The sequence below is a fragment of the Zingiber officinale genome, chromosome 7A (assembly GCF_018446385.1).
Source record: "Zingiber officinale cultivar Zhangliang chromosome 7A, Zo_v1.1, whole genome shotgun sequence".
NCBI lineage: Eukaryota > Viridiplantae > Streptophyta > Magnoliopsida > Zingiberales > Zingiberaceae > Zingiber > Zingiber officinale.
Genome location: NC_055998.1, coordinates 10,910,764 through 10,928,016, shown reverse-complemented (window position 1 = coordinate 10,928,016; position 17,253 = coordinate 10,910,764). Strand labels below are relative to the sequence as shown.

Here is a 17,253-nt window from a genome sequence, read left to right as displayed (position 1 = left end):
TAAATAAATTTCAGGAATCAAATAAAAATATTTTTCCCATTTAGTTTTCATAGCTAAGATACAAAAAGATAAAGATTCATTAATAATATGTTCATTTAAAACTAACATTATATTAGAAAATTTTTCTAAAATTAATTGAGCAGTGGAATAATAAACATCGAAAAGTTATTCGGTTGCATCATTAAATACTTTTAAAATTTCACAAATACTACTACAAATATTTCATTGTTGTTTAAATAAATATATATTAGTATTAGTATTTTGTACAAAAAATGAACATAATAATTTTTTATATTGAAATGAATCTTGTAATAATTGGTATGTTAAATTCCAACGTGTTGGTACATCACGTGAAAATTTTTTAGGTCTCATTCTATTAATTTTACAAAACCTACCCCCATTGGTTCATTATAGATGGATGAGACCATAAATAAGAAATTACAATTCTAATTGGTTTAATATACCTTTCTAAAATTTGTAAACCATCTTGAACACATAAATTTAAAACATGGCATACACAACGAATATGAAAAAATAAACCGTCAATAATAGGTTGAGAAACAAATTTTAGATCATCTATACAAGCGGTATTGGAACTAGCATTATCTAATGACATTAAAAATATTTTATGAGTTAAGTCATATTCTTCTAAAATTAAACATAATAATTGTGTGATATTATAAATATTATGTGATTCATCAAAAACTCTATAAGCTAACAATCTTTTCTGGATGTTCTAAGAGTTATCGATCCAATGGCAAGTCACACTCATATATGAATGTATTTGCCAATGATCACTCCAAATATCGGAATATAAAGAAACTTTATTATCTAATTTACTAAATTCATTAATTAAATTCTTTTTTCTTTGTTTTACTAATTTTTTAATTGTACGAGTAAGTGTAGTCTTAGGAACACGTTTAGTATATGGATTAAGAGATTCTTTAAAAAAAAAAATTCAAATATACATTTAGATCCAAAACTAAAAGAAAATTGTTCTACGAAAACAAATTTAGTAATGATTCTCTTAATTTATTATCCGAATATAAAAACAAACTGAAATCGCTACTACCGCTAGTTGAAGAAAATCTTGATAATTGTGTTTGAGAACGGTTAAGTCCATATTCTATTGGGTGCTTCGTTTCTACATGTCGTTTCAACGACCCATAGCCGTCGCCAGCTTGAAATTTGTAGGAAGCATTGCAGTGCTTACATGTTGCACGCATTTCTCCCGACGGAAGAGTGATCTTCTCAAAATATTTAGTGAAAATAGCAGACTTTAGAGGAGGAAGTTCTCGAACCTTAAAAGTAATTGCATCGGTACTTCCTTGTGTTTCGGGTGTCAGATTCGGAAGATGCTCGATCTCATCATCGGTGGATTGAATGTTAGGGTCCTCCTCCTGCGGATTCATTATTTGCTTTCCTTTCCGAGCTCGAGATGATGCACCTCCGCAGCCTCCTTCCATTGTAATTGAAAATTGGAAACGAAAGCGTGTAGAAAATATGAAATTGAGATTAAGAGTATAGAATATGTGTGTGAAAATGATGAAATGAACTCTCTATTTATAGAGTTTTGATAGTAACGGACACTAAATCATAGTCATTGATAAAAAAAAATGGTCAAATGATCCTAACCGTTGAAAAAATACACAAACCCCCCCTCTCCCAACGGCTATGAACTGCGATTAACCGACGGTTCAAGTCACTATTTTTTTTTAAAAAAAATAACGATTGAACCGGTGGGTCGAACCGCCGATGAATCAACCAGTTCCGATTCGACCGGACGAATCGGGTCAACGGGCAACCGTGATTACGGGCCCGGGTCGGGTCCGGGCTAGACCCGACCCGGGGTCGGGTCTAAAAATAGGGCTTGAATGCATTAAAAATCAACATGTGAAAAATTGATGTTGACGGAAGGGGTAAAACATAGAAGTCACTCAAATACACTCTTCATGGTAAAAAACGATTCACTCGCCCCCAACGCCTCCGTCAACCTGTCCATAGACCAACACGGAGGAAGTAAATCACGAAAGCTACTATCCCGGATAATAACTAATGTATATGGACAGGTAGGAACCCGACTACTAGCCGGGATTTGACCCCATATCCTTCTCAAAATGTAGCTATAGATGTGTGATTTACTCCTTTGATCCTTCTAAAAAATATGACGTGTGATTTGATAATTTCTCAAATCTACGTAGCCCTTCAGTCAATTCCCGATGATTCTATATACATTCAAAGCAATCCCAATTAACTCGTTAAAAACTAAGAATGAGTACAATCTAAATGTAGCTATAGATTGTTTCTAAAAACATGCATTTTCAATTGGAACTAGTTCCCACACGAACCAGCAGCATCATCATCTCTTTAGTCTTTAGACTCAAAGGCTTTAGCTCTCATTTCTAAAATTCCACGAAATATTTCTTGTCAAGAGGGAAATCTTGGAAACATGCAAGATGTACAAAAGTGATTACACGATTCCCTGGACACGATTCCCTCCCTTGGTCGCAACAGAGTATGTGCTGTAGACCTTTGTGAGATCCCTATGAGACACTTGTGATAGTTGCTTCAATTCCCAACCACAATCACAGATGCACACTCTGACATACAGAAAGCTTATCGTGCAAGATAATTAGAATTTCTCCGCCCTGATAAATCGCATTATTCAAGAATTGAATAATCTCTTCTTCATTCTCGAATGGCATTGGCTCAGAGAGATCACTATCTAGGTTGTACCATACACGGTTAATGCTTCGCAATGAGACCCAATGCCTGCTATTCCAAAGACCTGCGTACCTCCTAACAGGTACATTAAGCATCAATCCCATCAAAGATTCTTCAGCAAGGTTAATAGAAGAGGCTTCGTTCCGACGGTCATGCCAAACAACTGTTTTTCTTCGAGATTCTAGTGCTGCAATTAGTACGTTGATGTCATAATTTCCGGTAAACACATTGTGATGAGGCTTAAATATTAATGATAGAGGAGTCCATTGTCGCTTGAATGGATCCTCAGCCAAAAGTTTCTCAGCAATGGCATCCAACTCAGCTCGACGAAATGAATCCTTTTCCTAAGCTAATAAAAAGAGATTGATCAGTACACCAAGAGAGATGCAACAAATTCAGTCCACAGAATTCTTAAGTTGGTGAACTCATTAAAAATATACCTGCATTAGGTTATTGAGAGCATGAAGCAGGCAAAACTGCAGTCTCTGTTTTTCATGATAGATAGGCTTTTGCTCCTCCATACAATGTCGTTTTTGTTCAATAAAGTTTCTGCTTGAATGCTATCCAAGTTTGCAGCTAAACCACACCTATTCTAGCATACTCGAACTGATTTACCACTATGAAAGCTCAAAACTAAGATACACCTATCCAACATGGTAAAAATAGATGACACAGCTCATTGCATGTAACTTCAATTTGATTGCTATCACATGGCTTCAGTGATATTCTAATTTAACCAATTAGAGAAACCTTGAGATTGGCCATGACATTCAAAATGCTCCCATTACAAAATAGACAAGTTAATGATTGAATAAGACATTTTGTAAGAATTACCATATATACAACATAAATAGCATTACTAAGATTCAGAAGCAGTTTAAAAGGAATAATATGCTCAATGGCAGATTCATGTAGAGATTGACACACAGGACTGTAATGTAGTTTTTTGGTGGTAGAAAGAATGGGCAGACAAAGAACAAGAATTTCTGATAAGGAAGACAAATACAGCCATAGTACCGATCAAGTGTAGAACTATAGGTTCTTGACATTACTAGAGTAAAGAAAATGGAGCTAGGAAGAAAAAAATTCCTTTTTTCAAAAAAAGAGAGAGAGAAAGCATAGCAGCAATTTTCAAAGAAGGCAGGTATGTACCAAATATGGCAGTAGTAACACGAGATAAAATCACAGCAATTAAAAAGAAAATGATCTTGAAGTCAGTTCTCCATGAAGTTAACCAAAATCAATCCTCCTCTCTCATACCTCAAGTTTAACGTATTGCTAGATGCCTGATTTCATCAACAAATTCCTACATCATTTTTCCTTTTTATTGTGTTGATCAGACTTTCAAGGAGATTGCTTATTCCCCTCTCTTCCATATCTTCATCTATCTTTCCTTGAGTCTATAATAGTCTTTTCTTAACACTTCCTTATCGCAAGTGTTCCCTTTCTGCCAAGGCTTCTCTCTGTCTTAAAATAGATGTTGAAACCATAATTTTTGTTTTTTTGTCATCAAAACCTATTAATTCTCTCAACTCCATTCATCAAGTCTAGCAATAAGATACATAGGACATAAGATGTCTTTAATATATTCATATCATCAAACCTTCTTTTTCACATCTATTCATCTAGTGGAGCATCACTTAATTACTTTAAAATAGAAAAAAAAAATCTCTTAGTTTCTACATAGACTCTGTTGTTTCCTATATTCTTGGGCTTGAGTACAAGTATCAAACATAGGTATTGATCCAAGTGCCTGCCATTTCCATTTCTAATATTTTTTTCCCACAATCAATGGGATAGTGTTCATTTTGAAAGCAAGTATCGGTATCCGATATGGATACAAAGTGGTAGATGAACATTCAGTCAATTTTTATATGCTATTACCTAACTACACTAGTGTACGAGGTAGTCACACCACAATATTATAGTTCTTCTTTCAACCTAATGGCCATAAAACTAAGCTCCTCTCGACTTCAACTATGCATTGCCTATTAATGGTATTTTCATCGATTTCACTATCTTGTTGAATAAAAGGTCTAGGATTTTTAAAACTTATTACATAGATTGCTCTTTCATTTCTTTTCTACCTTTTGAACTCCCACTTTATAAAATCAAAATAGCTTCTAAAATTTCTCTTCTTAAGAGTTGATATTTAATTGCTAAACTATTCCCTTTCTTTATAACCCTTGAGCCATTCTCCATCTTTGCAGCCTTTGATCCATCTTTACCAAAAATTTAAGAGAGGAAATTATACTCTTTGAACCACAAATCAGGATGACTTAAGATCGAAACATTAACCAAACCAACTTCAGCATCACACTAACAATGTTCTCAACTGCACTGCTATTGCATCTTTAATATCTTCATCAAGAATTTTATTTATACCTTGTTTTTTTATTATTCCTGGGACTTTTTAATTTCTAGACATGTACTAACATTTCTGGTCTATTTTGAGAGGCAATATTAGCCATACTGCTCATCTTTGTCTTCCTCGTTGAGTTCCTTATGGTTACTACTCACACAATTCCACCAACAATCTTAGCCCTATTTATGTTACGTACAACTGGGATTGCACTTGTTGGATCTTCATTTGAAGGAAAGAAGCCCTTTTGATTTAGAAGCCCTTTTGATTTACCAGGTAGCCCTTTGGTGTGACAGGAATCTCAGAATGATCTTCCGATTATGATTAGCCAGCGTCAAAGGCCTCATCTTTCGCCTTGTGAATACATAATTGCTCGATTGTATACCCTAACATTTAGAAAAAGGCTCCTTCAAGCCCTGGAGAGTACAACCTACGAGAAAGAGTCCGAGGAAAGACGGATCGACGTATTGACAATTAATTGCAGAAGTTAAAACTTGAAAAACTAGGCGAAGAGCGTCAACTATCGGTGATTTAGTGACGATGAGAACAAAACTAGATCAGTATTTTTACCTTAAAGATCACTTCTTTTGAATCCTCGAAGGCAATGATAAGAATGATGAGTGGCGTGATGATCGGTAGCAATAGACCAACGTTGAAGGGCCTTTGGCCGAAGCGAAGATACGAGTTCAATAACGAAGAACACCGTAAAGTCGAGGATGCGAGCACTAGGGCGGTGGAGGAGATCCGGAAAAGTGAAGAAATTTTGAGGGTGTTAATTTGGGGAAGAGGGAGGGCTCCCGTGTGGCAGATTACTTTGCTTTTATAGAAAATTACCCTGAAAACAACTAAAATAATAATTGATTTTCAAAAAGATTAATATATCTTCTGATTTTTTTTTTCACTTATTAATACAAATTAATTAACTAAAATTAACAATAATTGAGTTTCCAAAAGATTAATAATATTTATAAATGTATAAGGGTAAAATGATAATAGTAAAATTAAAAACATATTTCAATAATACTTATAAAGTGTAGAACGAAAGATAATAGCAAAATTGGGTCAGTATAAATTTTCAAATGGTAATTTTTTTTTTCCAAAAACATAAAGTTAAAAATTATTTTCTTGTTTTTATGCATGAAAAATTAATATTAAAAAATAAATCATCCTATGATTTATTATTTTCCAAAAAGAATTCTTTCTATTTCGCCTCATTATTAATATTATTAAGTGATTTAGAAAAATAAATCGGGTGAATGGAAATTTCACTATTATTTTTCCAATCGGGGGCAGGTCCAAACAGGGTGTAGAAGAGACTGGGGAGAGTGAACGATGGAGAACGCTAGGGCGTTTCTATCGGTGGGGGAGGAGGCGGCAGAGCTAGTGGCACAGCTAGACGTCCGTCCACACCGCGCCGGACGCGATGCCAGCTTCTACGAGGGCTTTGCCCTGCGCGGGATCCGGGCCGATCACATCCGCCCTGGCTTCCTCTCCTGCTCCTTCCGCGTTCCCGCTCGTCTCACCGTGAGTCGATTGCCTGCCGATGCTGAATCCTGCGACTGGAAATGTTTTCTCTTTTTCGATCCCGTGGATTGATTGAGTTTATTTGGGCGATGATTTGCAGGACGCAGAAGGGAATTTGGCGCCAGGGGCCATCGCGAACTTGGTGGATGAGGTTGGAGCCGCCGCCATCACTTCTCAAGGTGTCCCTGGGAAGGTCTCCGTCGACATGTCCATCTCCTACATGTCTACTGCCAGGGTCGATGTGAGTGTTTTTTTTTTCTTTTTTGTTCTCTTTTCACGATTTCCCTCACTCAGGTGTTTTTGATTGGCCTGTCGGTGCAAAATTTCTTGGATTGACCCTTCGCACATAACGGCTTATTAGATTTACGATTTTGGAGTAGCACATGCTTAGTTAGATAATTGAATTGATTGCATAAACTAATTCAATCATTTCACTTAGCAATTCAGACATAGCTCATATCAACTTTAACTATGATTGTTACCACACTTCATATATGCTCAATCATAACTCTCTATGATATGAGAAATAATTTCCTGTGATCTAACTAGTTGGTGTTCTACAATCACGTGGCAAAAAATGGGAAGACGATTTGGAAACAGTTAGCATACGTTAGAGAAACCGAGATTCAATGCCAAGGGGCCATGTGTCAAGAGCACGTGGTGTTCTTGTAGAGGCTAAACATCGTCCCCTGAGGCTATAACAGAGTTTCCATGTGAAGTAGCAAAGGAAATGCGTAGTAACAGGAGGAAATACGATAATCCATTCGAGATGATTCCGGGGACAACTGTAGTTGATATCTCTCAGGGCTAGGCTTTTCAGAGTCATCTTAGTCGAACTATTCACACTACGCAGAACTCAACCCTTGAGCTGCATCCATCTTTCTGAATTGATCCCACTTCAGTCGAGTTAAACCACTCCCCCTCTTTCACTGAATTTAACACAATTTGCTCTAAATCTCTTTCAACCGCAAACTTATATAAAGGTCTCCATTATAGTCTCCTTATCTGAGTGAGATTTGACCTCATCAATCTATCCCAGTGACACCAATTACTCCATTTTTAATAAACAAACAACTTCACAAAGATCTTGACATCTTAGAAACATTCAACTGTTCCATCATATCCACAATACTTCTTCTGGTTATCATCTAACACACGAGATGTATTAAGTCAACCAATCTCCCTGGACAACAAAAACAATCTGGACGTGCCACATCAATACTCTAACAACCCAATCATCTTTTACTGGAAGTAAATTAAGAAGTTAATGTGGGACACATCAAGTGCTACTAAGCGAAGGGTAGTTGTTTCCCTGACCAAGCTATCCCTTGGGCTGCATGTTGTTTATTGTTTGTATCAATGTTATCATCATCATCCTGATTATTATCATCAAGCTGTTTTGTGTTTGTATCAATATGATTAATAGATAAATATGACAAGGCAGCTTCCTTCTGCAAAAATGGTTTTCATGTCAATGTGATAATAGATATCAATGCCTACCTTTGGCTTTTGGATTGTGATTTTCTAGAGAAGAGAGTAATATCTCATGCTAATTGATATTCATGTGATGATAATAGATATGCAGATTATGTAATTACTAGGATTAGAACTAATGTTAGGAAATTATAATTGTTTTATTAATATATCAAAATGATTTCAATGATTGGATATTGTGAGCAATATAATCTTGCATAGTCAGAATGAGTTCATATGGTTATCCCTAATAGTTGGAACTTGTGATTGTTGGTTTTGTTCTTGAGCAACGGCTTGCTTGCATATGATAATTTTCTTGGAAGATGTGACCACATCAGTTTCCCTATTGTTATATCTAAAATTTAGGATAAATTACTCACTTTATTAAATTTAGATAATCACTTTTCACTACACACTACATCAGCTACACTAAAATTTCCATCATCTTTAATTTTTTATTATTTTCTTCTCTTTCTTCTATTTTTTTATTATTATATTTATGGAATGAGTGGAAGGAGAGAAATTGAAAAGATTGAGTGGAAGGAGAGAGATTAAAAAATATATTATTTTATTTTTAGGATAGAGATTTCATTCCCTAAATTTAAGAAATCAAAATTCATCAAATCTAAATTTAGGGAATGGATAGGATAGTTGATACAAAGATTTTTTAATTACTCTATCTAAAATTTAAAGGTAAAATCTTTGGATAGGATAGTTGATGGAGGTGCTCTAAGGCAAATAGGATACTTGGTGCAGTGTGTTTAGTGCCACATTAAGAGCCTCATTTACTCTCTTCTTACGCAACCAAGTCACGTCTCCATGTCATCAATCTAGCTCAATCGCAATCTGCCTTTCTCCTGCATAGTCTAAGCTTAAGGGGATCAATAGTACGTCTTTTAGCATTGGATTTCCAAAAATATCCTTTCCTTGTTGTATTTGATGCAGACATTCATTCCTTTGCTTTCCCTATCCTTTTCTTTCTCCCATCTGAGCACTTTGTTCACATTCGTTTCGTCATCTTGAGCGAGCTCATTGGCGTCTTTCCTTCCTCATTTTATAGATGAAAATAAACTCTTGTTTAGCTAATTTGATATGCAACTGCATGGCCTCACTTGTAGTTGAAAAAATAAGTTTTTTTTTTTTGTAGATTTTCAAAGTGATAAACATTTTCCTGCTTATATCATTTATTCTAAGTTATTAATTAATGTAGATTATTAGCTTTCATTTGTTTTGTGTCATATAATTAACAGTATAAATTTAATATTGCTAATTACTATATTTTATTATTTTTATATTAGTTTTTTTAATCAATATACATTATTAATTGTTGACCGCGAATAGCCATAGTCCCTATACGCAGTCAGATAGCGCACTGTACTGGTGTGGCAGATGCCTGGTTCTCGAGTTGAAATAGCTATTGTCCCGTCTTCCTATTATTTTAAGTCTCATGATTTTTTTTCCCCTTTCGCAAGGATGAACTGGAGATTATATCCAAGACATTGGGCCACAAAGGTGGATACTCCGCAACACACATCTTGCTGAAGAACAAAGCAACAGGGGAGCTTGTTGCCGAGGGGAGGCATTCCTTGTTTGGTAAACTCCAAAGCAAAATTTAGTTGGACATCGTTCAGGACTATATTCATGTTATTCCTAGAAGTTCAACATTTTCGTAATCTCACTCAAATTTGTTATCATACTTTGTCCCCAGACCCTTCAATTTTCAGAATGATATTAATGTACGTTGGTGGCAGCTCCTAATGACATTATAAAGAAATGCTGTCTCAACTTCTTAATAAAGAGATGCCTAGGATCTTGATTACGAGGGACTCCCGACGCAGGTATCTAAGCCATTGTAATTTTCCAAGCCATTGGATCCCAACAGTTCTACCACGAATAATTTGCTTGGTCTCCTCTCCAATTATCATGATCTCCTTTGCCCTCTCTGGTGTCAGCCGTGTTATTCGATTCGTTTGACACTTATCCTTGGAGATCTCGTTCCCCAGAGGAGCCACCTGCCTTGTTCGCGATAGAATTGTCAAACTTGATGCGGATATTCAAGATAATGAAATATATAAAATAATTAAAGCAAGTTGGCTCAAGATTTTCCAGCGAACATCACGTCACGCTCTTCACTGCGGCCACAACGACCAACGACGCTGCCTACGTGCGCTCCATGCCGGTGTGGAAATCTGGCGTCGCCTACACTGTAGGACTCTGCTGTTCGGCCTTAGCACGGTCGTGTACTTGCCTTTCATAGTACCAACTACCAAGGGATTCTATCATCCATTGTTTTTCGGTTCATATAATTTTTATCTTTTGTTTTGAATTATTTTCTCATTTTCTATTGTTCAAAATATATTTCTACATTAATACTTTTATATATATATAGAAAAAAAATTATCCCGACTTTTTATGCCACGCATCTTGTGAATACTTAAAAAAAATTATACTTACCACTATAACCTAATTCCTAATGGCTAAAGCATTTAATGGTTTATACCAAAGTTAAAAAAAAATAAAAACAAAAAAAACAAATTGGCCACACACAGTCGAGCACCGCACGCTGGCGGTGCTGGCAGGATAACCAAAATATATATATATATATATATATATATATATATATATATATATATATATATATATATATATATATATATATATATATATATATATATATATATATGAATATTATATAAAAAAAGAGTATAAATAGTATCAGAGCTTTAAGATTTTCTTCGGACTAATTTATGAATAAGCTCTAATTTTCTAATTCCCATTACGAGGAAGCTTTAGACTATTCCCAACAATTTGTTAAATCCAAAGACATAGGCTATAACAATTCTGCCTTAGTAAGTCAAAGAGACCAAATTCTAGTACAACAGAATAATACTATCCTAGCCTTACTTACTTCTTTGCATTATAGACTCAGTCTTAGAAAATCAAATTCTTACTTTGGAAAATCACATACATAAAAACACTCAGACACATGATCTAAAGCAAACATTAGAAAATATAAATAAAGATCTTAGTAAACTTTCCCTAGGAAAAACTATTACTAAACACCCACCTACCACATATAAATTCTTAAAAATACAAGATTCACCTTCTAATGGCTCTACAAACTAAAACACAAGTTGAAAATTTTTCTGGCTCCTCACATACACTAAGACCTCAAAAGAATCTCTCTATAATATCCAGAAAATCTACAAGCACTCAGGCTAACTATCAATTAGAAGGAACTTATAGATATAGACCAAAACTTAGACACTTTATCTAATGAACAATTAAATACACTAAACCCAAAACGATTATATCATCAAGGGTTGTTATCTTTTTTCACTTCACTTTATAGACACCATAGAACCCAACCATTACACCTACCAGATGGGGGAGAAGAAAGATTTAATCTTATGAATGAAGAATCAGCTAGACTACTCTTACAAAGAAAACATAACTATATTCACCTAGGACTTATAGTGTTTGGCCTCAGAGGACTTACTCGAAAAAGTATAGGAGCTAAAGTTTTTTTAGTACTATACGACTCAAGGTTCTCTGACAATGACAAAGCGGTTATTGGACTTATAGAAGTATATATGAATAGTAATCTAGGAATTACGTATTTTTGTCCTAATTTTAATATGATCATTCCAGATTTTATTGACCATATTAAAATTTCTGTTCAAGCCAGGGGATATGGTGATATTCAGAAACATAATATTCAAATAGACATAATCTTTTTTGGAAAAACAATGACTAGCATAAATAACAGTTTCAAAGTACAAATTAATAATATAATAGAAACTCTCACGACAAAGGGAATCTATTTCATCAAACCCAAAGACTTTTCATCTGACTTACTTGCTGAATTAGACTGGAATCTTAACCTAGATCTAAATATTACCCCACAAACACTACAACCAAGAGAATCCATAATCTATAAAGATAGACATGGTAAATCAATAGTAAGATTTCATAATTACAAACCCTCAACTTCCCAAGAAGACATCCAGGAAAATAACCAACCTACTTTAAATCTAATGAACATAGAGATCAATACACACTCACAAAAAGAAAAAGACAACTTCCTATTTTACGATGATTTAAATGAATACGTATACCTTCCATTTGAAATAGCTAATTGTTTTACACAAGAAGATCTTACAGAATTAGAAACTTTTGACATACTACATCATAAGCTAGATGAAGATTGGATGTTATATTTTGATGAGGACCATAATATTATAGCTAAAAAGAAAGACTACTTTTCCAACGTTGCTTTAATGAATCCTGTAGAATCTAGTGCTACCAATATACTACAACCTTTACAGGTAAGATATCCAGAAAGTTCTATGAGAACTATAGATTATGGAGAAGAGCATCCTCCAAGAACACAAATTCATCCTTATACCAACAATAATCCTTTGTAAGAACTATAGAGAAAAGAAGTGTTAGTTAGAACCCTAGAGTCAATCATTTGATGATTGTTGTATGGACTTGTTGTATCATATTCTTGTATATAAATAAAAGTATTTGTTTTTGGTTATTATACTTACATGTATTAGTGCCAAATAACTAAGTATAATAGCATCCTTGAGTAGAAGGTTCTTACCTATATCAATCGATTAGTTGAATCGATAGTGAGATGATATAGGGAACACTACTCTTAATCATTCCTAGTCAAGTATTAACATTCAGGGACAATGTTAATACGACGAGATTAGCATTTAGGTCAACTCGATGACTTGATCTCGCAAGTCATGGATATGGAGATATCAAGTTGGCACATGGGTATGCATTAGAGAATGTATACTGAATGACCCGCCATAAGAAAGTATCATAGATCGTTATATGAGTGTCATATATTTTCTCATGTGACTATTAGTATGACTACTAGTCCTTGGACCTGAAGTCACCATGGTTCCCTACTTAAGGAGTTATGTACTTTGGTTTCGTCAAAAGTCACCCGTAACTGGGTGGACTATAAAGGCGATTCTGGGTATGTAACGAATTATGCAGAGGGATGTGAGTGATATAGATGAGATCTATCCATCCTATATGACGGGAGTGACATCGATATTCTTGATAGAGTGAGACAACTAAGTGCATGGTCATGCCCAAATGAGTCAATATGAGATATTGAGCTCATTTGATTGAGTGAGTCTACTTGGAGTTCAAGATTTAGATTGATGAGAGGATGACACGGTTTATGCCTCATATTTATCAATCTAGATGTCTAGGATAGAAGGACATTGTCATATATTGTGAGGAGTCACAATTAGTAGTCACAAGGTGATGTTGGATCTCAACATTCTTGTAACTTGGGTAGTAATGATGTGTTGCTAGATACCGCTCATTACTTATGCTTCTAAATGGGTTAGGAGCATTGCCAACGTTACAGGAACCTATAGGGTCACACACAAAGGACAATTAGATGGAGATTAGGTTCATTTGATGAACCTAAAGGATTAGGCTCATGTGATGAACCAAATTGGATTAAGAGTAATCCAAATTGAGCTAATTGAGTTGGACTCAATTTGGTTCATGTGTTAAGTGAGTCTAATTTGGACTTAGACTCATTTAATTAATTTAATTCAATGAATAGAGATTCATTAAATTAAAATTGACTTGAACCAATGGTTAGATTAGATCAACCATGGGAGAGAAGTGGTCAAGTTTGACTTGACTTGAGAGGAAGATGAAGGGTCAAGTTTGACTTGACCATTTGCCACCTCATTGGTGAGTTGGCATTAAGTGGGCTTATGATGATGTGCCACATCATCAAGACCACTTCATGGTGTGCCACCTCATGAGGGAGATCAAGAGTTTTTTACTCTTGAAATTCCATGGAGTATATAACCACTCACTTGAAGGTGGTCGGCCACTTTTGTGGAGTTACAAGCTTGAATTGATTTTTCATTCAAGTCATCTTCTTCCTCAAGCTCTTCTCTTCTCTCCCTCTCCTCCCTTGGCCAAACCCTAAAAAGGTGCTAGCACACCTTTTGTTTGGTCTCTCCATCTCTTGCTTGTGTGGATACACATAGAGGAGTGTCTACTTTGACACTGTCGAGATTCGGCGAACTTTGAACGAGCGGGATTAAGCGAAGGGCTTCGCATCAAAGGTAAAGCACTTCTCCTTTGTAGATCTAGTTTAGATCTAGGTTAGAAAACTCATACTCGAAGTTTTACGAAATTTTAATCTTCGCACGGATCCGTGGCATGGGAATTTCGGGATTTTCGCAACGCAAAAAGCGGTTTTTGCGGCCCGAAAAACCCAACAGTGGTATCAGAGCCACGTGCGAAGCGAGTATGATTTTTAATTTATATTTTTATGAAAATTACATATCTGTAACTTTCTGTGAATTTATGATTTTTGGTATTTTTATGAGTATTTTTCTCGTAGAAGCGAAGCACAAGTGTTTAGACACTTGTAGGCTTCGACTACCGAGAAAATATTTCCAAAATGGCAAGGTTTCGCCCCAAATCATTTTGGGACAGCGGACTAAGGCGCTGTAGGATCGCTTAGGAACACTTGCAATGGTTATATCGCCGGTAGGGGTGCTGCCCCTGACCCCGCAAGGGGATTCGTTCCGCGATTGCGCCCGAAAATCGCTAAACAGGACCGCCGGGAATTTTTACTCATAAAAATTGTAAGAAAATTACAGAAATTTATAGAAATTACATAATTTAGAATTATGTATTATTTTGTGATGGTCATGGCCCAAAAGACCCAATTAGATTGGAAATTTGTGTTGTAATTCATATTATGGCCTACGTGTCATTTTCTGTGATGTGCGTGTTGTATATGATACGCGACCTGCGCGTCGTGCCTTTCCTATTTTTATATTCCTGTTGTAAATAGTTTAGACTCAAATGTAACTTGAGTTTCACCTTTGTATTGTACAAATTGGAGCGGTGGAAGATCCACTCAAGACGGAGTTACGAGGAGGGCGCGAGCAACACAAGGTGGTCAAAGGAAGGAGCTTGAGAAGCTGTTGACCTTAGGTTGACCATCCGATCTTCTCATTGGCTTGAGAAGATCGTAGTAGGGCCATGACTAATCACAAAATATTTAATTAATTGCTTGTGTGTGTATATGTGATGCATGCTAGAATAGTAATTAATTAGCGTCTTAACGATTAGATTAGATCTAAATCGCGTACATGATGCGCCCTAACGATTAGATTAGATCTAAATCGCGTATATGATACACCTCGTCGATTAGATTAGATCTCAATCGCGTCAACCCGTAATGTCTACCATGCCGTGATACTTATCACTACCTCGATCATATGTTGTTGTTGAATCTGCCAAAGCAGAGCAACACATATTATCTTGGTAGGGTACGGAGGGACAATCTTGGTCTCGCCTATCAACACATGGGTGAGTACAACTCAATTAGATTGAGTAACTAGTTAACTCAATTGGATCGAGTTTAACTATAGGCATTTTCCAATGGTTGGTAGATAGGTCAAAATCACGTTTATATTAACTCTTGGGCGTATTAGCCAAAGCTAACTCGAGTTTTAATATAAATGTAGATCTTGATCTTATAAACAAGAGTTGCATAGAGATGTAATTGGTAATTAGTTACCTATCGATCATACTAAGTCTTGGGCGATTTAGCCAAAGCTAACTCAAGGCGTAATATGATGTGGATCTTGTCCCACATGAATTATAGAATTCAGTGAAAGCATCATTTAATTAAAAAGCCTAATTAGATGATTAAAAGAATATGATATTTATTTTTCTGCATTTCTCTGTTGTAGATAACAATGACGTCAAATACGAACTCTTTCTCCCTACGTTCTGTCCTTGAGAAGGACAAGCTCAACAGAGCAAATTTCCTGGACTAGTACAGAAACCTGAGAATCGTTCTCACACAAGAATGTAAACTGTACATTCTAGAGCAACCCATTCCGGAGGCACCTCCTGCCACTGCCACGCGAGCTGACCGTGATGCTTACAAGAAGCATCAAGATGATGCATTAGATGTGTCATGTCTTATACTCGCGACCATGAACTCTGAGCTTCAGAAGCAACACGAGTTGATGGGCGCTTATGATATAGTTGAACATCTTCGTCAACTATATCAAGGACAAGCGAGGCATGAGAGATTCGAGATCTCTAAGGCACTGTTTCAGTGCAAGATGCAAGATGGGACTCCCGTAGGCCCATATGTACTCAAAATGATTTGGTACATAGAAAACCTACAGAGGTTGGGATTTCCACTTGGCCAAGAGCTAGCCGCTTATCTGATCTTGCAATCCTTGCCAGATAGCTATAGTCAATTTGTTCTAAATTATAACATGAACGAAATTGACAAATCACTGCTCCAGCTGCTTAGCATGTTAAGAACTGCTGAGCTCAACCTTAAGAAGGTTAAGCCCAACTCCATTTTAATGGTGCAAAAGGGCAAAGGCAAGGGCACGCCTAAAGGTAAGGGAAAGTCCTAAGCCAAGGGCAAAGGCAAGACACTGAAACCCAAAGGAGGGGTCGCCAAGGATGCTACCTGCTTCCACTGCGGTCAGACTGGGCATTGGAAGAGGAACTGTAAAATGTACCTGGAAGATCTTAAGAAGAAGAGAAGTGAGACTTCCACTTCAGGTATCAATGTTATAGAAGTCAATCTATCTATTTCTTCATCATGGGTATTAGATACCGGATGTGCTTCTCACATTTGTACTAATGTGCAGGCGCTGAGAAATAGCAGGGCATTGACGAAGGGTGAGGTGAACCTATGCGTAGGCAATGGAGCACGGGTTGTTGTTGTTGCTGTAGGAACTTATCATCTATCTCTGCCTTCTGGGCTTGTATTAAAATTAGATGAATGTTGTTATGTGTCTACTTTAACTAAGAACATAATTTCAGTTTCTTGTTTGGACAAGAAAGGTTTTTCATTTGTAATAAAGAACGAATGTTGTTTAGTTTATTTAAATGATATGTTCTATTGTAGTACACCTCTGATAAACGGACTCTATATTCTAGACCTTGAGAACCCTATCTACAACATTAGTACCAAGCTTCCTAATATTTACCTCCAAGCTTCCAAAGCCTACTCTCTTCCTCCTCAACCTAAACTTCATCTTGTAAAGAGAAAGAGAGCATTGTGAGAGGTTTGGTCGACCGAGAAGGAGAAATCTCTAGTTGGAGATTGACGAGGAGTAATCCAT

At 36.1% G+C, this 17,253-nt stretch overlaps 2 protein-coding genes across 6 annotated transcripts; one reads left to right on the top strand and one right to left on the bottom strand.

The window, feature by feature from the left end:
- Positions 1-2,230: 2,230 nt before the first annotated feature.
- On the bottom strand, positions 2,231-5,888 carry LOC122000971 (josephin-like protein). Of its 5 annotated transcripts, none has more exons than XM_042555495.1 (3): positions 5,657-5,888; positions 3,165-5,516; positions 2,231-3,068 (listed from the first exon to the last, which is right to left on the bottom strand). In XM_042555495.1, exons 2-3 carry the CDS (start codon positions 3,243-3,245, stop codon positions 2,586-2,588), a joined length of 564 nt encoding a protein of 187 aa, XP_042411429.1. In that variant the 5' UTR covers positions 3,246-5,516; positions 5,657-5,888; the 3' UTR covers positions 2,231-2,585. The 5 variants fall into 5 exon arrangements, 4 of the variants coding, with proteins under 4 accessions (XP_042411429.1, XP_042411430.1, XP_042411431.1 ...); XM_042555496.1 differs by having other exon boundaries at positions 3,165-5,472; XM_042555497.1 differs by having other exon boundaries at positions 3,165-3,368.
- Positions 5,889-6,361: 473 nt separating this feature from the next.
- Positions 6,362-9,880, top strand: LOC122000970 (acyl-coenzyme A thioesterase 13-like). The gene is made up of 3 exons (XM_042555494.1): positions 6,362-6,610; positions 6,711-6,851; positions 9,556-9,880. The coding sequence occupies exons 1-3, from the start codon at positions 6,419-6,421 to the stop codon at positions 9,697-9,699; spliced, it is 477 nt and encodes a 158-aa protein (XP_042411428.1). The 5' UTR covers positions 6,362-6,418; the 3' UTR covers positions 9,700-9,880.
- Positions 9,881-17,253: the final 7,373 nt, after the last annotated feature.

Excerpts from the sequence above, each read along its gene's own strand:
- LOC122000970 (XM_042555494.1), top strand. The coding sequence starts at position 6,419 with ATGGAGAACGCTAGGGCGTTTCTATCGGTGGGGGAGGAGGCGGCAGAG. Across the intron at positions 6,611-6,710 it reads GCGTTCCCGCTCGTCTCACC|GACGCAGAAGGGAATTTGGC; the intron begins GTGAGTCGATTG and ends GATGATTTGCAG. Across the intron at positions 6,852-9,555 it reads TGTCTACTGCCAGGGTCGAT|GATGAACTGGAGATTATATC; the intron begins GTGAGTGTTTTT and ends CCCTTTCGCAAG.
- LOC122000971 (XM_042555495.1), bottom strand. The coding sequence starts at position 3,245 with ATGGAGGAGCAAAAGCCTATCTATCATGAAAAACAGAGACTGCAGTTT. Across the intron at positions 3,069-3,164 it reads CTCTCAATAACCTAATGCAG|GAAAAGGATTCATTTCGTCG; the intron begins GTATATTTTTAA and ends TTATTAGCTTAG.